Source organism: Siphateles boraxobius, unplaced genomic scaffold (genome assembly GCF_051911475.1).
Source record: "Siphateles boraxobius isolate OS27281-9 unplaced genomic scaffold, OSU_SipBor_1 35, whole genome shotgun sequence".
NCBI classification, from domain to species: domain Eukaryota; kingdom Metazoa; phylum Chordata; class Actinopteri; order Cypriniformes; family Leuciscidae; genus Siphateles; species Siphateles boraxobius.
The window spans coordinates 1,004,068-1,019,062 of NW_027508975.1; the positions used below are offsets into that span (position 1 = coordinate 1,004,068).

At 37.1% G+C, this 14,995-nt stretch overlaps 2 protein-coding genes across 2 annotated transcripts in view; one reads left to right on the top strand and one right to left on the bottom strand.

Moving 5' to 3' along the window:
* Nucleotides 1–1,340: 1,340 nt before the first annotated feature.
* utp23 (UTP23 small subunit processome component) lies at nucleotides 1,341–4,266 on the bottom strand. Its single transcript, XM_077195751.1, has 3 exons — nucleotides 3,060–4,266; nucleotides 2,801–2,975; nucleotides 1,341–1,830 (listed from the first exon to the last, which is right to left on the bottom strand). The coding sequence occupies exons 1-3, from the start codon at nucleotides 3,245–3,247 to the stop codon at nucleotides 1,435–1,437; spliced, it is 759 nt and encodes a 252-aa protein (XP_077051866.1). The 5' UTR covers nucleotides 3,248–4,266; the 3' UTR covers nucleotides 1,341–1,434.
* eif3hb (eukaryotic translation initiation factor 3, subunit H, b) overlaps nucleotides 4,062–14,995 on the top strand; it is a 97,056-nt gene continuing 86,122 nt past the window's right edge. Inside the window, exon 1 of the mRNA XM_077195750.1 lies at nucleotides 4,062–4,219. Within this exon, the coding sequence (XP_077051865.1) occupies nucleotides 4,151–4,219 (69 nt within the window). The 5' untranslated portion in view covers nucleotides 4,062–4,150. The remainder of the gene's footprint in view (nucleotides 4,220–14,995) is intronic.

Consider the following 14,995-nt stretch of genomic DNA (forward strand, 5'->3'; position numbering starts at 1 on the left):
AAACAAGCAATACAACCCAACTCAGAACAGAAATAGCTGAGACACAATGGAGGCTATATTTAAACCCAATAGATCAAGTCTCTGACGTTACACATTCGAAGAGACAGAATGGGACCAAGTTCTCTTTCAGAGCCTCTCCCATGATGCATCACACTAAATAATGTGATAAAATTACACATTGTTTAGGTGTTTTCCAAGCAAAAACATTGGAATTTAATATAAATTTATTAATAAATATTAATTTATGTGAACGAACCTTTCAAATATCAAACTTATTGGGCAAAAAAGTCTGATTGGCTCTTTGAGGCTGTACCTCCCTCTTGTGGTAAAAAATATAACCTCAAATTCTGACCATAAATGCAACTTGATTCATTATTATTATAAAATAATAGTATTAAAACATTATCACTTTAAATTTATATTATTCATTATTAATAAGCATTTCCAATAATATTTAACATGATATATACGAGGAATGGATGTACAGACATCCAATCTGATCTAATACACAGTTGTTATTAAATATATAATATATATATTCCCCTTCTAATTATAAATACAATAAGCCAACTACAGTTCAGTTCTCAAATAACTAATTTTAATTATAATATTTAAGTGCCGTCAAATTGATTAATCACATCTAACATAAAAGTTTGTGTATGTGTGTTTATATTATATAGGTATACACACACTGTATAATATATACAGTACATATAAATACATATAATATAAACGCACATATATTACATAAACACAAACTTTTAAGTTAGATTCAGTTAATCAATTTAACAGCACTATAAAATATTTATAACCATAATATAATTATAACTTAAACCTCCACAAAAATCAAGGTTGTTTAATTGAAAAATATATAAATGTATTGACAAAATTAGAAAAAAACAAGTGGCCTGCTGGCAAATATATACCTAAAATTCTAACTATTACATCATCATTAAAACATTAATTTGATATTATTTGCACACACGCACACACACACACGCACACACACACACTACAACATTAGTTATTAATATTTCATTGCTTCTCTCTCAATTCTGCATAAGTTTATAATTTCTTTGTATGACAGCCTGACCAAAAAATTGTCATCATCACAAATAAAACAATTGACTCAGCAATAGGCTTACAAAATTTTGAATAACACATTTTGAATAATACAGTACACTACCACTACTGTGTGTACACACACACACACACACACACACACACACACACACACACACACACACACACACACACACACACACACACACACACACACACACACACACACACACACACATCTTAATTACAACTTAAAGATCCACAAAAAACAGGCTTGGTTAAAAGAGAAACACTAGTTTATTAGACACATATGGCACATATGCATGATCTGGGAAAAGTCTTCACACACTCTTGCACAAGCTCTGCTCGACTCTAAGCTTTAACGGGATCGGATCCGACAGCTTTCTCTCCTCCAACAGGCCGTCGCTTCTTTTTTCTAATCCTCTTCTTTTTCTCTCCGTCCGTCTTTTTGAGCTGCTGAGGCATGGCTTTCCTCTTTTTCTTCAGGCAGCTGAGTGGGTTGGGATTGCTGGATTTCCTCTTGCGTTTTCTGCCTCTCTTGTCCTCACCGTCTTTGCCGAGGCCCTCCTTCTCCTTCAGACTCTGGATGCTCTTCTGTTGCGACGGGTTCACGATCTCACCCAGCTGAACGGCTTCGACGTGCTTCAGCGTTCGTTCAGACGGCTTGTCCAACACCATCGTGTTGAGGATAATGTAGAGCAGAGGAACACCTGGGATCTTCTTCAGCGCTTTCGTCAACTCCTGATCCTGGTAATAAGAACCATTGTGTGTTATTATTCCTTAAAGGATTAGTTCACCTCAAAATGAAAATTTTTACTCACCCCAATGCCATCCAAGATATCCATGTGGAAGAGAAAATAAGTTTTTTGAGGAAAACATTTCTGGATTTTTCTTCGAATAATGGACTTCAATGACAACCAACGTTTTGAAGTCCAAATCAATGCAGTTTCAAAGATCTTTGAAGTGCTTTAACAGTCTGTGCACGATCATGATCGCAGCTGAGGAGGAGAGTCTTATCTAGCGAAACGATAGGTCATTTTCAACAAATTTATATATATATACATACACTTTTTAACTACAATTGTTCGGATTGAGCTGATCTGCAGCACGCTGGCAACTACTTCATCACGTTGAAAGGTCACGATCGATGTCGCCGGCGGAAGTACCGCCCAACTGTTTACAAAGCGACTGTGTGAAGGAGGATAGTTCAAATTGTATTGTATGTTGAATGACATATTTATGTCTGTGTAATATTATTGTTTAAAACGGTCCTTACGTGTGCATATCCTGGGTGTTTAAATCTTTTAAAAGTGACGAGGTAGTTCCCGCCGCGTTGCAGATCAGCTCAATCTGAACAATTGTAGTTAAAAAGTATATATATATACACATTTTTTTTTAAATGACCTATCGTTTCGCTAGATAAGCCCCTCCTCCTCAGCTGCGATCGTGCACAGACTGTTAAAGCACTTCAAAGACCTTTGAAACTGCATTATTTGGACTTCAAAACGCTGGTTGCCATTGAAGTCGATAATTCGAAGAAAAATCCAGAAATGTTTTCCTCAAAAAACTTATTTTCTCTTCCACTGAGGAAAGAAAGAAATGGATATCTTGGATGGCATTGGGGTGAGTACATTATTAGGAAATTTTCATTTTGAGGTGAACTAATCCTTTAATTCTACAAAACCACAGGACTTTGTTCCAGTTATTGAGTCCTTACCTGAGTTGCGATGAAGTAGTGGTGTGGATTTGTCTCTCCAAGCATTGACAGCAAACACTCAGATGCAGGAACAGGATCTTTCGTGTGTTTGCATCTCCTGATCTGAAATCTCTGTAAGATTAGTTTAGCTCCATAAAGCTCTTTTGGAAGGGTTTCAAGTTCCTTCAGTGCGCAGCTGCAAAAGAACAGCACAAATCTGTTATTATACATCATCTAATGATACACACGTGCATCAATACTAGAAATAAGATTGACTTACTTTGTGGTGCAGAGCTGAACTTCTCCCATCAGATACTTTGGCAATTGCTCTTTGATTTGAATCTTATTCTTTAACGCCGCATGACAAAACGTACCGTCAATTATTATTTGGAAAGGTTCCCTAAAGCTAAAGTTGTACTTGTAAAAACTGATGGTTTTCTTCGCGTGTTTCTGACGCTTTATCTTCATGATGAATTATTTATACATAAAGCTCAGACAGTTTGAACGAATAGATTATCCTGACAGGGCAGAAGAAGAATAACAATCACTCCGAATTGGTGAGGATTAATACCCTTGATTTATGTCAATATGTCAACAAAACAGTTTGACGAAACTCACGCCAATCTCAAACATTTCTAGCATGGTACCAGCGTGGTTACAGTAAATGTGTACCGGGTGGAAACCCGCAAGCTGCTATACTTGAAATACCGCGTTAATCCTAACAAATACTAATAGGAATAAGTTAATAATAACAAAGAATAATATAAAAGTTTAATTAGTTATTATTAGATAGTGACTTTCAGAAATGTATTAGTTAACTCACTCTAGGAACAGTGGGCAATAGTTATTGTTTCTCCGACCACTATCAGAGCTGTACCTTCTAGCGAGCGTGAATCGATTCTTTCAAACAGTTAATTTCATTGCAAGGAACCGTTCAAAACAACCGTAATGTGAAATACGTAGTTACATATTGCTTTTTATTACGGGATTTCTATTAATAAGGCTGCTTATTGTAATATTATGGATTTTTAGTTAAGTTTTTGCGGTCATGATAAAAAAAACATGTTTTAAAAATTACTTTTAACGTTATAAAAGTAATTTAGAACATAAATAGAATGTGAATATATAATAAACAATATTATATTTGCATCCCTCAGCTGAACATGTTTTTGCACGTTTTCATAAAATGTTTTTTTAAATAATTAATCGCTTTAGTGCCGGTTTTGAACCGGTTCAACACACTCATCGAAAAAGATCCGATTCCGAAGTAAATGATTCTTTTATCGCTCTCAGGTTCACCGGAAGCCACTGGTTTAACGGTCCTGTATCCATAGCCTGTACTCTTTGCTTGTATCCCCAGCGCGCGTGAAGATGACATCCCGTAAAGAAACTGGAAAAACACTGGATTCTCCCGTCAAACAAATCCAGATCGAAGGGCTGGTGAGATCCCGTTTAACAGACTCAGTGTAGCTGAGTTTTCACAGAGTGTGTGTTTAAATGTCTCTGTGAACAGAAGCTTTTGGTTAGTTCACCTGCAGGTCACTTTGCAGAATGATGTCATGATAATATTCCAAACAGAGATTAATAATAACAACAACAACAACAACAACAACAATGAGTAATAATAACAACAATAGTAATAATAATAATTTTTCAAAGTTGGCCACAAATACACATTTAAATAGTAGAAAATAGAGAAATGTATTGTTTAATTTTACCAGTGACCATAGAAATTAAATATTTTGATGCACCTACAGGTGAAACTCGAAAAATGAGAGTATTGTGCAACAGTTCATGTATTCCAGTAACGTTAATTCAAATTATAAGGTGAAACTAATATATTTAGTATATACAGAGGACGGACTCTGGTATATATATAACTATATACATATGCATGATTATACTTTTCAGAGGACTGACATTTCTGTATTTAAAATCCTTTTTTTAAAATTAATTTCATGTAGGCCTAATATTGAAAATTTCTGAGATTTTGAATTTGGGGTTTTCATAAGCTGTAAGCCATAATCATCAAAATTCTAACTTTTGCACGATATTCGTATTTTTCGAGTTTCGCCTGTATGATAAAAAAGTAAAAACGCTTGAATATGTTGTATATTGCTGCCCATTTAGGGGTTTACCCGTACATAACCCATTTAATTCCAGTGATTGACTTAATTCCAGTGCATATATATATATATATATATATATATATATATATATATATATATATATATATATATATATATATATGTATACGGTGCCGGTTTAAAGTTTGGAAACATTACTATTTTTAATGTTTTCGAAAGAATACAACTTCAAATGATGGTTTTCTGTTTTAATATACTTTAAAATGTAATTTATATCCTGTGATCAAAGCTGAATTTTCAGCATCATTACTCCAGTCTTCAGTGTCACATGATCCTTCAGAAATCACTATAATATGATGATTTATTATCAATGTTGAAACAGTTGTGCTGCTTAATATTGTTTTATAACCTGTGATACTTTTTTTCAGGATACATTGATAAATAAAAAAATAAAAAAAACAGCATTTTTATCTTTGATCACAGGAATAAATTACATTTTAAAGTATATTAAAATAGAAAACCATTATTTTAAGTTGTGATAATATTTTACAATATTACGGTTTCTTCCTGTATTTTTGATCAAATAATTGCAGGCTTAATGTAAAATATAAAATAAAGTTAAAGTAAAAAAAAGTAAAATTAAAAAAAGTATAAATTAAAAAAAGAGAGTTGCAATAGATATTTTCCTTAAAAAAAAAAAAAAACTCCATGGACATTGAAAATGTCTCATTCATGGTTTAGCAGTCATTATTCATGTTCTGCACGTATTTGTTGAACCCATCCAGTCCTGCACACGTTTGAGGATTATGCAGATTGACAAGTTGAATGGATATTATGTTAGATTTTAAATTAATAAATGGTGACGTACACATTTCTCCACCGATTGTTGCTCAACAATTACATTGTTATCAAATATGGATATTTTGTGCTTTATATTTCAATGTGTTTTGTCAGTTTTTCATGGTGTTGGAGATGTGCTTATCCATATCAAGACAGGATCGCAGTCTGACAGTTCCTGGTTTTTATAATTATTAAGTAACTGCATTATAAACCCTCCTTTACTTGCTTTACTGTTTTACTATTATACATAATTAAATTAGTTCCATCAGATTGTAGAAGATCATTTCTTCAGTTCTGATCAGGAGCACTCAAATCATTTTTTTGCTGTGTGTTTATAGTTCATTCGTTTGTACGGCCACAATAAATTCACTGAACCGAATTTAATTCAGATTCTCAGTCATTTAACTTTCTTCTCTCGCTCCCCACTGCCAAGCGCTAATGTTGTGAATGCTCAGAAACTTTGTGCTTGTTTTTAGCATATGCTTTGTTTCTTGAAAACCGTCACACTTAGTGTTCCTCTTTTTGAGTTTTTCTGCAGCAGAAGAAAAGCTGTTCCCTGATTTCAGGCTGTTTGAATGGTTGTTTTGTGCCTGAGGGTTTTCCAGCTCATTCTCTACGGCGTCTTGATGCTCAACGTTAACTCGCTGATGATTCATGGGCCTTTTTGCACATTCTGATGTTTCTGAGGAAACATTTGGGCTTTCTGAATGTTTTTTGTTTGGTTTTGTCTCTTCCATGATTTCACTGAATAAGGTTTTTCATGCACATCTCGCTGGGACTTATTTATTTTTAACAATTTTTTTTTAAAACTTCATTAATGTTTTTCCAGCTAAGTGCTGCGATATGTATACAGATATGGATGATGGTTCAGAATAACAAAACTCTTACAGACAACTTTGTGAAATATAGTATTATAATTTCTATTTTCTATTTGAATATACTTTAAAATGTCATCTATTTCTGTGATGCAAAGCTGAATTTTCAGTCAGAAGCCATTTATTTCCCCAGTCTTAAGTTCAGAAATCATTCGGTCCCACTTCATATTAAGTGGCTTTAACTACTATGTACTTGCATTGAAATTAATAATTTGATACAATGGACTTATTGTGTACATACATGTTTTTACATTTTACTTATATTTTAATAATACCTGCATTTAATTACAGCTGTAATTAATTTGTGTAATTACATTTGTAATTACACTGTTGACCCAACCCTTACACCTTAACCCAACCTTAAACCGACCCATACCACCACACCTTCAATTAAAAAAGATCAGGCTAATTTAAACGTTTTAAAGGCTGAAAAATTCTTTGAATGTTTTCAATTCGTGATTGATTATTGCGGTCACTTTCTCTTTACTCGGTTACTCAACTTCATCCCTATAAAACATATTATTAGTAGAATTTGCGGACATTCTTTGAACTTTTTAATAGATGCCATAATCAAGTCATTTAGGGATTAAAAGGTGATTATGATGGGCAATATTGACAATATCAGGCCTATAGGTGTCCGTCTTTTTCTTTGAATCCCCAGACTGCTCTAATCTCTGTCCGTCTCCATTTGTTAAATAATTAAAAACTGAATTTGTTTGACATTTTCTGTCCTCTCAGTGAAGCCGCCAGCTCTAGTCGCATTTGCAGGTTTCTGAAAACGCATCTGATGCCGGTGTTATTGATATGCTTGTTTTCTTGCTAATCCCCCCCTGTGAGCAAAACGGTGAGTTAAGAAGGAATAGAGGAAGACCCTGATATTAAGCATCTGCTGTATTTTCCCTTTCGGTTCGGCCACCTGAGCATCAGGCATTGTTGCCTGCTGTTCACACAGTTTTTAGATGAATACAAATAAGCTAAATGTATAAAGCAGGTGGATTAGAGCCGACTGCTTCAGGGTGGGTAAGCAGCTTAAACGGAGAGCTCTACAAATCCCTTCCAGGGATATATATCTTCTCAGCACTCTCTCTCTCTCTCTCCGTTATGTGTAACTGTTTATTTTTGACCTTTCAGGCAAAAGCTAAGCACTTTTTAAGCAGTGTGAAATAAGGTCTGCTTATGCATGGGAATAGTGATGTTTAAATCGTTTCTGATGTCTGATACCCTCAGGAGTTTTTCCTCTTTTTTAAATGCAAATAATACAGACTATACATATTTTTTCAATAGCAACATATTAACCTGAATTCGCCCTATATGCATATTTAGTTAATTGAATAAATGATATGCCATTTCTGAATCACCTGCACTTTTATAACGTTTGATATACGACTTGTCTACCTCAAGGTGATACACAACTCTCTTAATTTCTGCCTCTGCTTTTGTACAGGAGTTATTCTCTTTATTAGCAAAATAAATATTCCCCTAAATGCTTTGCTTGAACACTTCGGTCACCCAGAGGAAAAGCTGGTGGTCAACAGGGGGCAGCAGTGATCCACTGAAATCACTCTTCACTTCATGCACAAATCTTCAAACGGTGACGTTCGGGTGAAACACTGAAGGCTGAAAGCGTGAATGAAGCATCAATGCATGTCACCGCCTACTAAGCAGACAATGCTTTGAAATATTCTATTTTAATATAGTCTACTAGCATAAATATGAAAATAAATATTACCGGCCACTTTATTAGGTACACCTGTTCAACTGATCGTTAATGCCAATATTTATTCAGACAGCAACTCAATGCATGTAGACATGATCAAGATGATCTACTGAAGTTCAAACTGAAGAAATTGCATGGTTGTTGGTCTTGGTTGTTGGTCAATGCATTTAGGCATGTAGACATGATCAAGATGATCTACTGAACTTCAAACCGAAGAAATGTGATTTAAGTGACTTTGACATGGTTGTTGGTCTGAGTATTTCAGAAACTGCTGATCTAGTGGGATTTTCACGCACAACCATCTCTAGTGTTTACATGATCCGGAAAAGAGGAAATATCCAGCGAGCGGCAGTTCTGTGAGTGAAAATGCCATGTTGATGCTGGAGGTCGAGCTGATAGAAAGGCAACATTAACTCAAATAAGCACTTGTTTAAACCGAGGTCGACAGAAGAGCATCTGAACACACAACACGTAGCGCCCTATAATTTCCGCTTTCACGGAATCGCGACACGAACCCACAAAACGTTAGGGCTGTGAACCTACACTGGTCTCACGGTTCGGTTCGATTACGATTATCATGTCATCCATTCAGTTCAATTCGATATCACAATGCACTGCATCCTCAATTTAAAATTTTACTTCACATGTATACAATTTTGTCAGTAAATAAAAGCAGTCAGACTCTGCCAGGCGTTAACAGCTCGGGGTGAAAACGGCTGACGTGGTTTCTCAAGTTAGATATATTTTATTTTTACTGCGTATTTTACTTGTGCGTGACATGATTTACACACAGTGTGTGTCTTCTCCAGGTCGTGCTTACCAGGTTGTTCATAAAAGCCGAAATGTGCCCAGATGTAGGCTTTTAAAGTAGTTGGAGCATTTTTAATTACTCGCAATCGCGTCTCGCCTCCCTCTGCCATTGTATAATACCGCGAAAAAGCACATGCGCGTCAAACGACGTCAGAAAAGCGTCTTATAATCGGTTATGGTCTATTACTGAACCGATACCGAATCGTCCTCGTCTGCATCGCGATGCATCGTAGAAATGATTAATTCCGACACCCCTACAACACGTAGGGCCCTATAATTTCAGCGAGCACGGAATCTCGGAATTGTTAAATTAACGCGGAATTTTACATATTTGGAATGAAATTCTGTTTTTGTGTGGGAAAATAATGCATGTCTGGGGAAAATGCAGACCGGGGAAGCAAATCTGGGTGACACAACCCCTCCCGTCATGTCAGCTCCCCCTTCAAAACAATGAAAGCATGGCGAAGCGGCTCTGCTTTCGTCGGTTTAGTTAAGAAACTCGACGCTGAGCCCTCAGTACAGAGTACCGAGCAGTTCCCATGTGGCTTTTATGTGTCAGGTGAACTCTTGTTTTGTACGTTTTGTCAACATTCCGTTGACTGGAAGCGCAAAAATACATGCACTGACCACCTGTTATCCAAAAGCCATGTGATGAACAAAGTGAAGTACAATGATAACGCTAGCAAGGCCACCACATCCCTACAGACGTGCATTCAAGTCTTCGGACTCAAGAAAAGAGTTTGTTGAGGATTTTGTCGCTATGTCTGCTGAGGCTAACATGCCTTTGGAAGAGATGACAAAACTGCGTCCTCAATAAATTTAAGGTCATTCCTATTTTATTTGTGTACATATTAATCATTAACATTAAAATCATACTCTTTTTACGACAAAAATAACAGTAAAGGGTAAAAAGAAAATTAATTCCCAAAAATTAAAATGGAAAAAAAGGAATTTGCAAAAATTTAAATGAAATTTGGGAAAAAAATAAAACGGATTGAGAACAGCAAACTGAGTCTACAACTCACACGGACTCACTGAAACTGAACTATAGAGGATTGGGAAAACGTCTGCTGATCTGATGAGTCTCGATTTCTATTGCGACATTCAGATGGTTGGGTCAGAATTTGGAACAACATGAAACAACATGAAAGCGTGAATTTTTGAGTCTTGAGTCTTAAGAAATTTTGATTTCACATTAGCTGCATTTACATGGACCCTAATAATCGTATTCTAATCGTAATCGGACTAGTAGCACAGAGTCGGAATAAAAAAGTCACATCAAGCGGAATAAATTGGCCAAATTTGATTAGAATTTTATTTGGACTGTAAGAGGTTGTTTAAACCTTTTCTAATCCAATCGAGAGGACATGTAAACACTTTATCGGATTGAAAACTGAAACGCTTGTGCAATGACGTAGAAATGACGTATATGACGCGTGAAACAAGCTGTTGTTGTTGAATTAAGTTTCATAAATCCATCCCAACAGTCCTCATTTCAGACTCACATCTGAAAAAAATACAATATATATATAAATATATTTTTATATAATAAATATTAGCAGCACGGCATAACGGTTCATGTGCCTGTCGTGTCCTAACTAGGACCGGAAATAGAAAAATATTAAGTCTGCTCTTTAAAATAAAGAAAGAAGCGATGTAGGAGAATAGTTTGCCCTAACAGCGGGAAACTTTGTGCAGTGAGCGCATGTCAAAAATCAATTATGATTTAATACTTGTGACATTTAAACACGCCGATCAACCCGATCACATAATTTAGCGTTCATGTAAACATTCTTCAATCGGAATGAATTCATTCATTCATTCAAATTCTGCACTTGTGGCATTCTTGAGTTTTTGTTTTGCATGAAGTGAATATGATTTAAGTGGGCATAAATAAGCCTGTAACAATGAATAATTGAGTACCTTGTTCAAGCGGATGATCTGGTTTAGGCTATGAATTCTTTCTACTTTTAGGATCAAAATGACTGGTTCCCATCATCCAAAAGGATAAATTCGACACCGCTATTTGCTTCGGCAACTTCCCTCTCGTGCTCTTTATGAGTAATGTGTTTAGGTGTCTTTAAAACTGTGATTCACTCTCTCAACAACCTTTTGGTGGATTCAGATGGTGAGAGTGAGTGGAGCTTATATACGGCCCTTGAGGGCCCTCTGAGGGCCGATACCACGGTGACGGCGGGCTATGAAGTGCAGATTAACAGTCTGAGAGAAGAACTTGATTTGCCGTAAAGCTGGATCACTTCTACAGCAAGCGTAAAAGATTGATGGCTGAGCTGGTGCAGTGGGTGCACAATAAGACTCTTGCTAGCAACAGTAAGAAAGCGAATCTGAGTTTCTTATTTGTCCTTCAGTATCACTCCTTGTGCTCTGGCTAAGGTCAAAGCAACAACATCGACTCCGATTGGACGATTTTTCTTTAGGTTTTGCTGGGAAATATTGCGTTGTGGCATCCAGAAGACCTTTTTCATCACCGTTTCATAACTACAAACTCAATTTATACCAATCTCAAAAGCATCTTTTAAAGCAGATTTCTTTGGTCCTACACTCTTAAAAATAAAGTGATGTCACAGAAGAACCATTTTTGGTTCCCCAAAGAACCATTTTTTCCTAGTGTGACGAACATTTGAAACATTTAAAGAGCCTTTTTCCAATATGGATGTGAACGATTTTTTATGAAATAAAAAAAAACATTATTTTTAAGGGCAGTGACTAATGTCGGGGTAGTTTTTGCGGTGTGTTCCTCACTTCGACTGTAGTCTGGCTCATGCTAGCGGGAGTTGGCTTGATTCAGCATGTTGAATCACTGTTGTAAGAGAGAACAATTAGTGAACGATTTTTACTTGCCGTCAAAATGCACAAAACGTTATTGTTTTCATTGTTTTTGACCCATGTAACCTTGTATATGGTGCATTAAAGGGGAACTTGGCAACTATTTCAACTTAATAAAACCGTTTAGAAATCATTTGGATGGTTAAAATAACCTGTTCCAGTGAAAATGGTGACTTGCCCATTTCCCAGCGTTCCCAGGCGGAAAACCAACCTTGCAACATGTTGACTAACGTCCTGGTAAGCTGGAAATAGGTAGTCTCGTGAGAAGCGAGAACGAGAGAGAAACACAAACTGCTTCACGGCTATTCGACAAACACACACGCCGCCCTCAATGCGGATGATGTATTACCCACCTCGGTAGACACAGCTCCACACGATAAAGTTTGCCGGCTCCGATAATAACAAATGCACATGAGCAGCGGTAGAAAGGGGGAGGAGTTTTTTTTTACGACAGTGTTGTGAAATATACGCCTCACAGCTGTAGAGGGAGCTCTCTGAGAAAACATGCGACAACAAAAGTGAAAATCAGCGAAGAAATGTCTAGATTTGCCTTGTTCCCCTTTAAGATTTTCAGTCAAACATGTCACAGTCTTCACTGCATAAATTATTCGTTCGGGTCACATGGCGTCACTGTAGCTTTGCGCCTCCATCTTGACGACCGACGGTCTCAGTAATAGCTGCAATATGTTGTGCAGTTGGCTGCAACAACAGCCGAAAGAGAAACCCCAAACTGGTATTTTATTCTATGCCAAAAGAAAAGTCTAGAAGAAATGTCTCATATTGTATGAATGTCTCATATTGTATCATGTCTCATCTTTCTGTGCGCACGCACTCGACCCGAAGTGTGCAGCCATAGACCCCTGTACAGCGCGCGAGTAATGAATTGAGCTCTGTTTCGTGTCTGAATGGACAAATACGCACAACATTATGTTTAAATCTCGGTTTTGGAGAGTATTCACGTAAAATATGTCGGTTATGTCTTAAACAGAGTTGGCATCCAGTCTGTTTGGTAGAGAGAGAGAGAGAGAGACGAGGAACACAAACAAGCATGCAAATGGAAATGATCACGGCCAGAAAAATTTAGCTAATTTTTTTTATCGTGCGATTTAATTGATTTATTGACTATCGCGACAGGCCTAATCCAGATTAATGACAGCTAGCCGTGAGCCGTGGCTAACAGCTGGCAAGCTACTATCTGTTAGCCACTTAGCTAGCTAACAACTCGCTACCTAGTCAGAGCAAACTACCACCAAAATCATACATTTGCATTTTTTTATAATACCTACATTTCCCATGATTAAATATAAATCCTTGGTGGCCAGGTGCCGCACTTTTACGTTTGTTACCCATCCAGCAACAGCATATTGATACGCGTCTGTACTCTTGAAAGCCTTCAAGCGATTCCCACTGTATGGGGAGGGGTTATGCACAAGATATATATATATATATATATATATATATATATATATATATATATATCATGGAAGGCAAGTCTGGGGCAGATAATAATGGACAAAAGAAAACTGGCGGTAACAAAATAAGGATCGGAGCCTAAAATTAAAATTTTATCCATGTATCTCTTTCTTTCCCTCTCATTCAAATGGGCAGTTTGGCCAGCCATACCGGGCGAGATTGGTCGTCAATATGGCGGCGTTCTATTTCTAGTGACGTAGGTGGCATCTATGAATAAATTAAATATAGATTAATCCTTATTAAAGCTACAAAAGTTATTCAGTCAAGAGCATTGTGTGATTTTCTCTTTTTCTTTTGTTCATTGATTGTCCTTAATGACAGACAGCAGCAGGATAAGTACTGTACGTACACACCGCCGCCGACTTGAGCTGCAAAGATGGCTGCCCTGTCAAGGACGCTTGTCAAAAAGTACGGGGAAGCTTGTTGACGCTTTGGCCGCTCTGACGTAGCAGCATCTATGTTCGAGAGAAGAGAAGTGTCACAACATGAAATGTAAACGGAAAAAACAATTAATACATTGACACTAGAAACCATTTATAATGACAGCATTTTTATAACCGTTTTGGTCACATTTGTTCGAAAAAAAGAACGATTAATTAGCTATTATTATTATTTGCATCTAGTGCAATTGGTCAAATCGTTGTTACCTTGAGCAAATTAATTGCATTCCCGCTTAAAACGAGCGTTTGAAATATTTCCAATAAAAGTTGCGCTCATCTTCAAATGTGTATCACTGGATCATTATGGATCATGATCAACATCATATCATAAATTATAAGAAACCCAGTAACGGCGATGATTAGCTTCTCCTCCATTTTCTCTGAACTGATGTTTTGGTAGGAACGAAAGTTTACATCGTATGTTTCTCCGGAATCAGCCAGCGCGAAGGACGTCTATATTCTGATTGGTTGCTGGCGTTTTGCCGCTGCTTGCTGCTGAACTGCATCATAGCTCATTACCATAGAGTTGAGCTACTTTCAACTTTCTGATTGACGTTAAAAACGCTCAAAACACCCAAAACGCGACGCCGATGGATGTCACTCTCCTTGCAGCTTAGAGAAGCCAGCTTCAATTGAAAATGAATGACATCGGGAAACTTTGGAAGCTCAAGTCGGCGGCGGTGTGTTCGTACAGTTAGGCGTCTGTCACTTTAAGACCTGACGCACATGACGCACATCCCATTTTCTCCCATCCCATCCCGTCCCATGCATTCAATTTTACACGTCGACTCTAGTCTGGCTCATGCCGGCGGGAGTTTGCCTGATTCAGCATGTTGAATCGCTGTTGTGAGAGAGATCGCTCTGATTGGCTGTTCAGTTTAGCGAACGAGTCTTTGCAGTGTATTGAAGTTTTTTGTCCCAGACACAGCCGACGCGAGGGCGTGACCAGCTTTTTTTAATTTCGGCTTGGTGTCTCAGCCTTAAAGCCCCACTGAAGTGTCTTAGAACGGGCAGTTTTTTTTGATGCGTTGATGTAATTTCCACTGAAACGGGAAGCTAAGGCGGGACATATTGAATGGCTCCTCCCCCTTTTCAAACAGCCAATAGCCTTTAATTTCCCTCACAGA

Excerpts from the sequence above, each read along its gene's own strand:
- utp23 (XM_077195751.1), bottom strand. The coding sequence starts at position 3,247 with ATGAAGATAAAGCGTCAGAAACACGCGAAGAAAACCATCAGTTTTTAC. Across the intron at positions 2,976-3,059 it reads GTTCAGCTCTGCACCACAAA|CTGCGCACTGAAGGAACTTG; the intron begins GTAAGTCAATCT and ends GTTCTTTTGCAG. Across the intron at positions 1,831-2,800 it reads ACTACTTCATCGCAACTCAG|GATCAGGAGTTGACGAAAGC; the intron begins GTAAGGACTCAA and ends TCTTATTACCAG.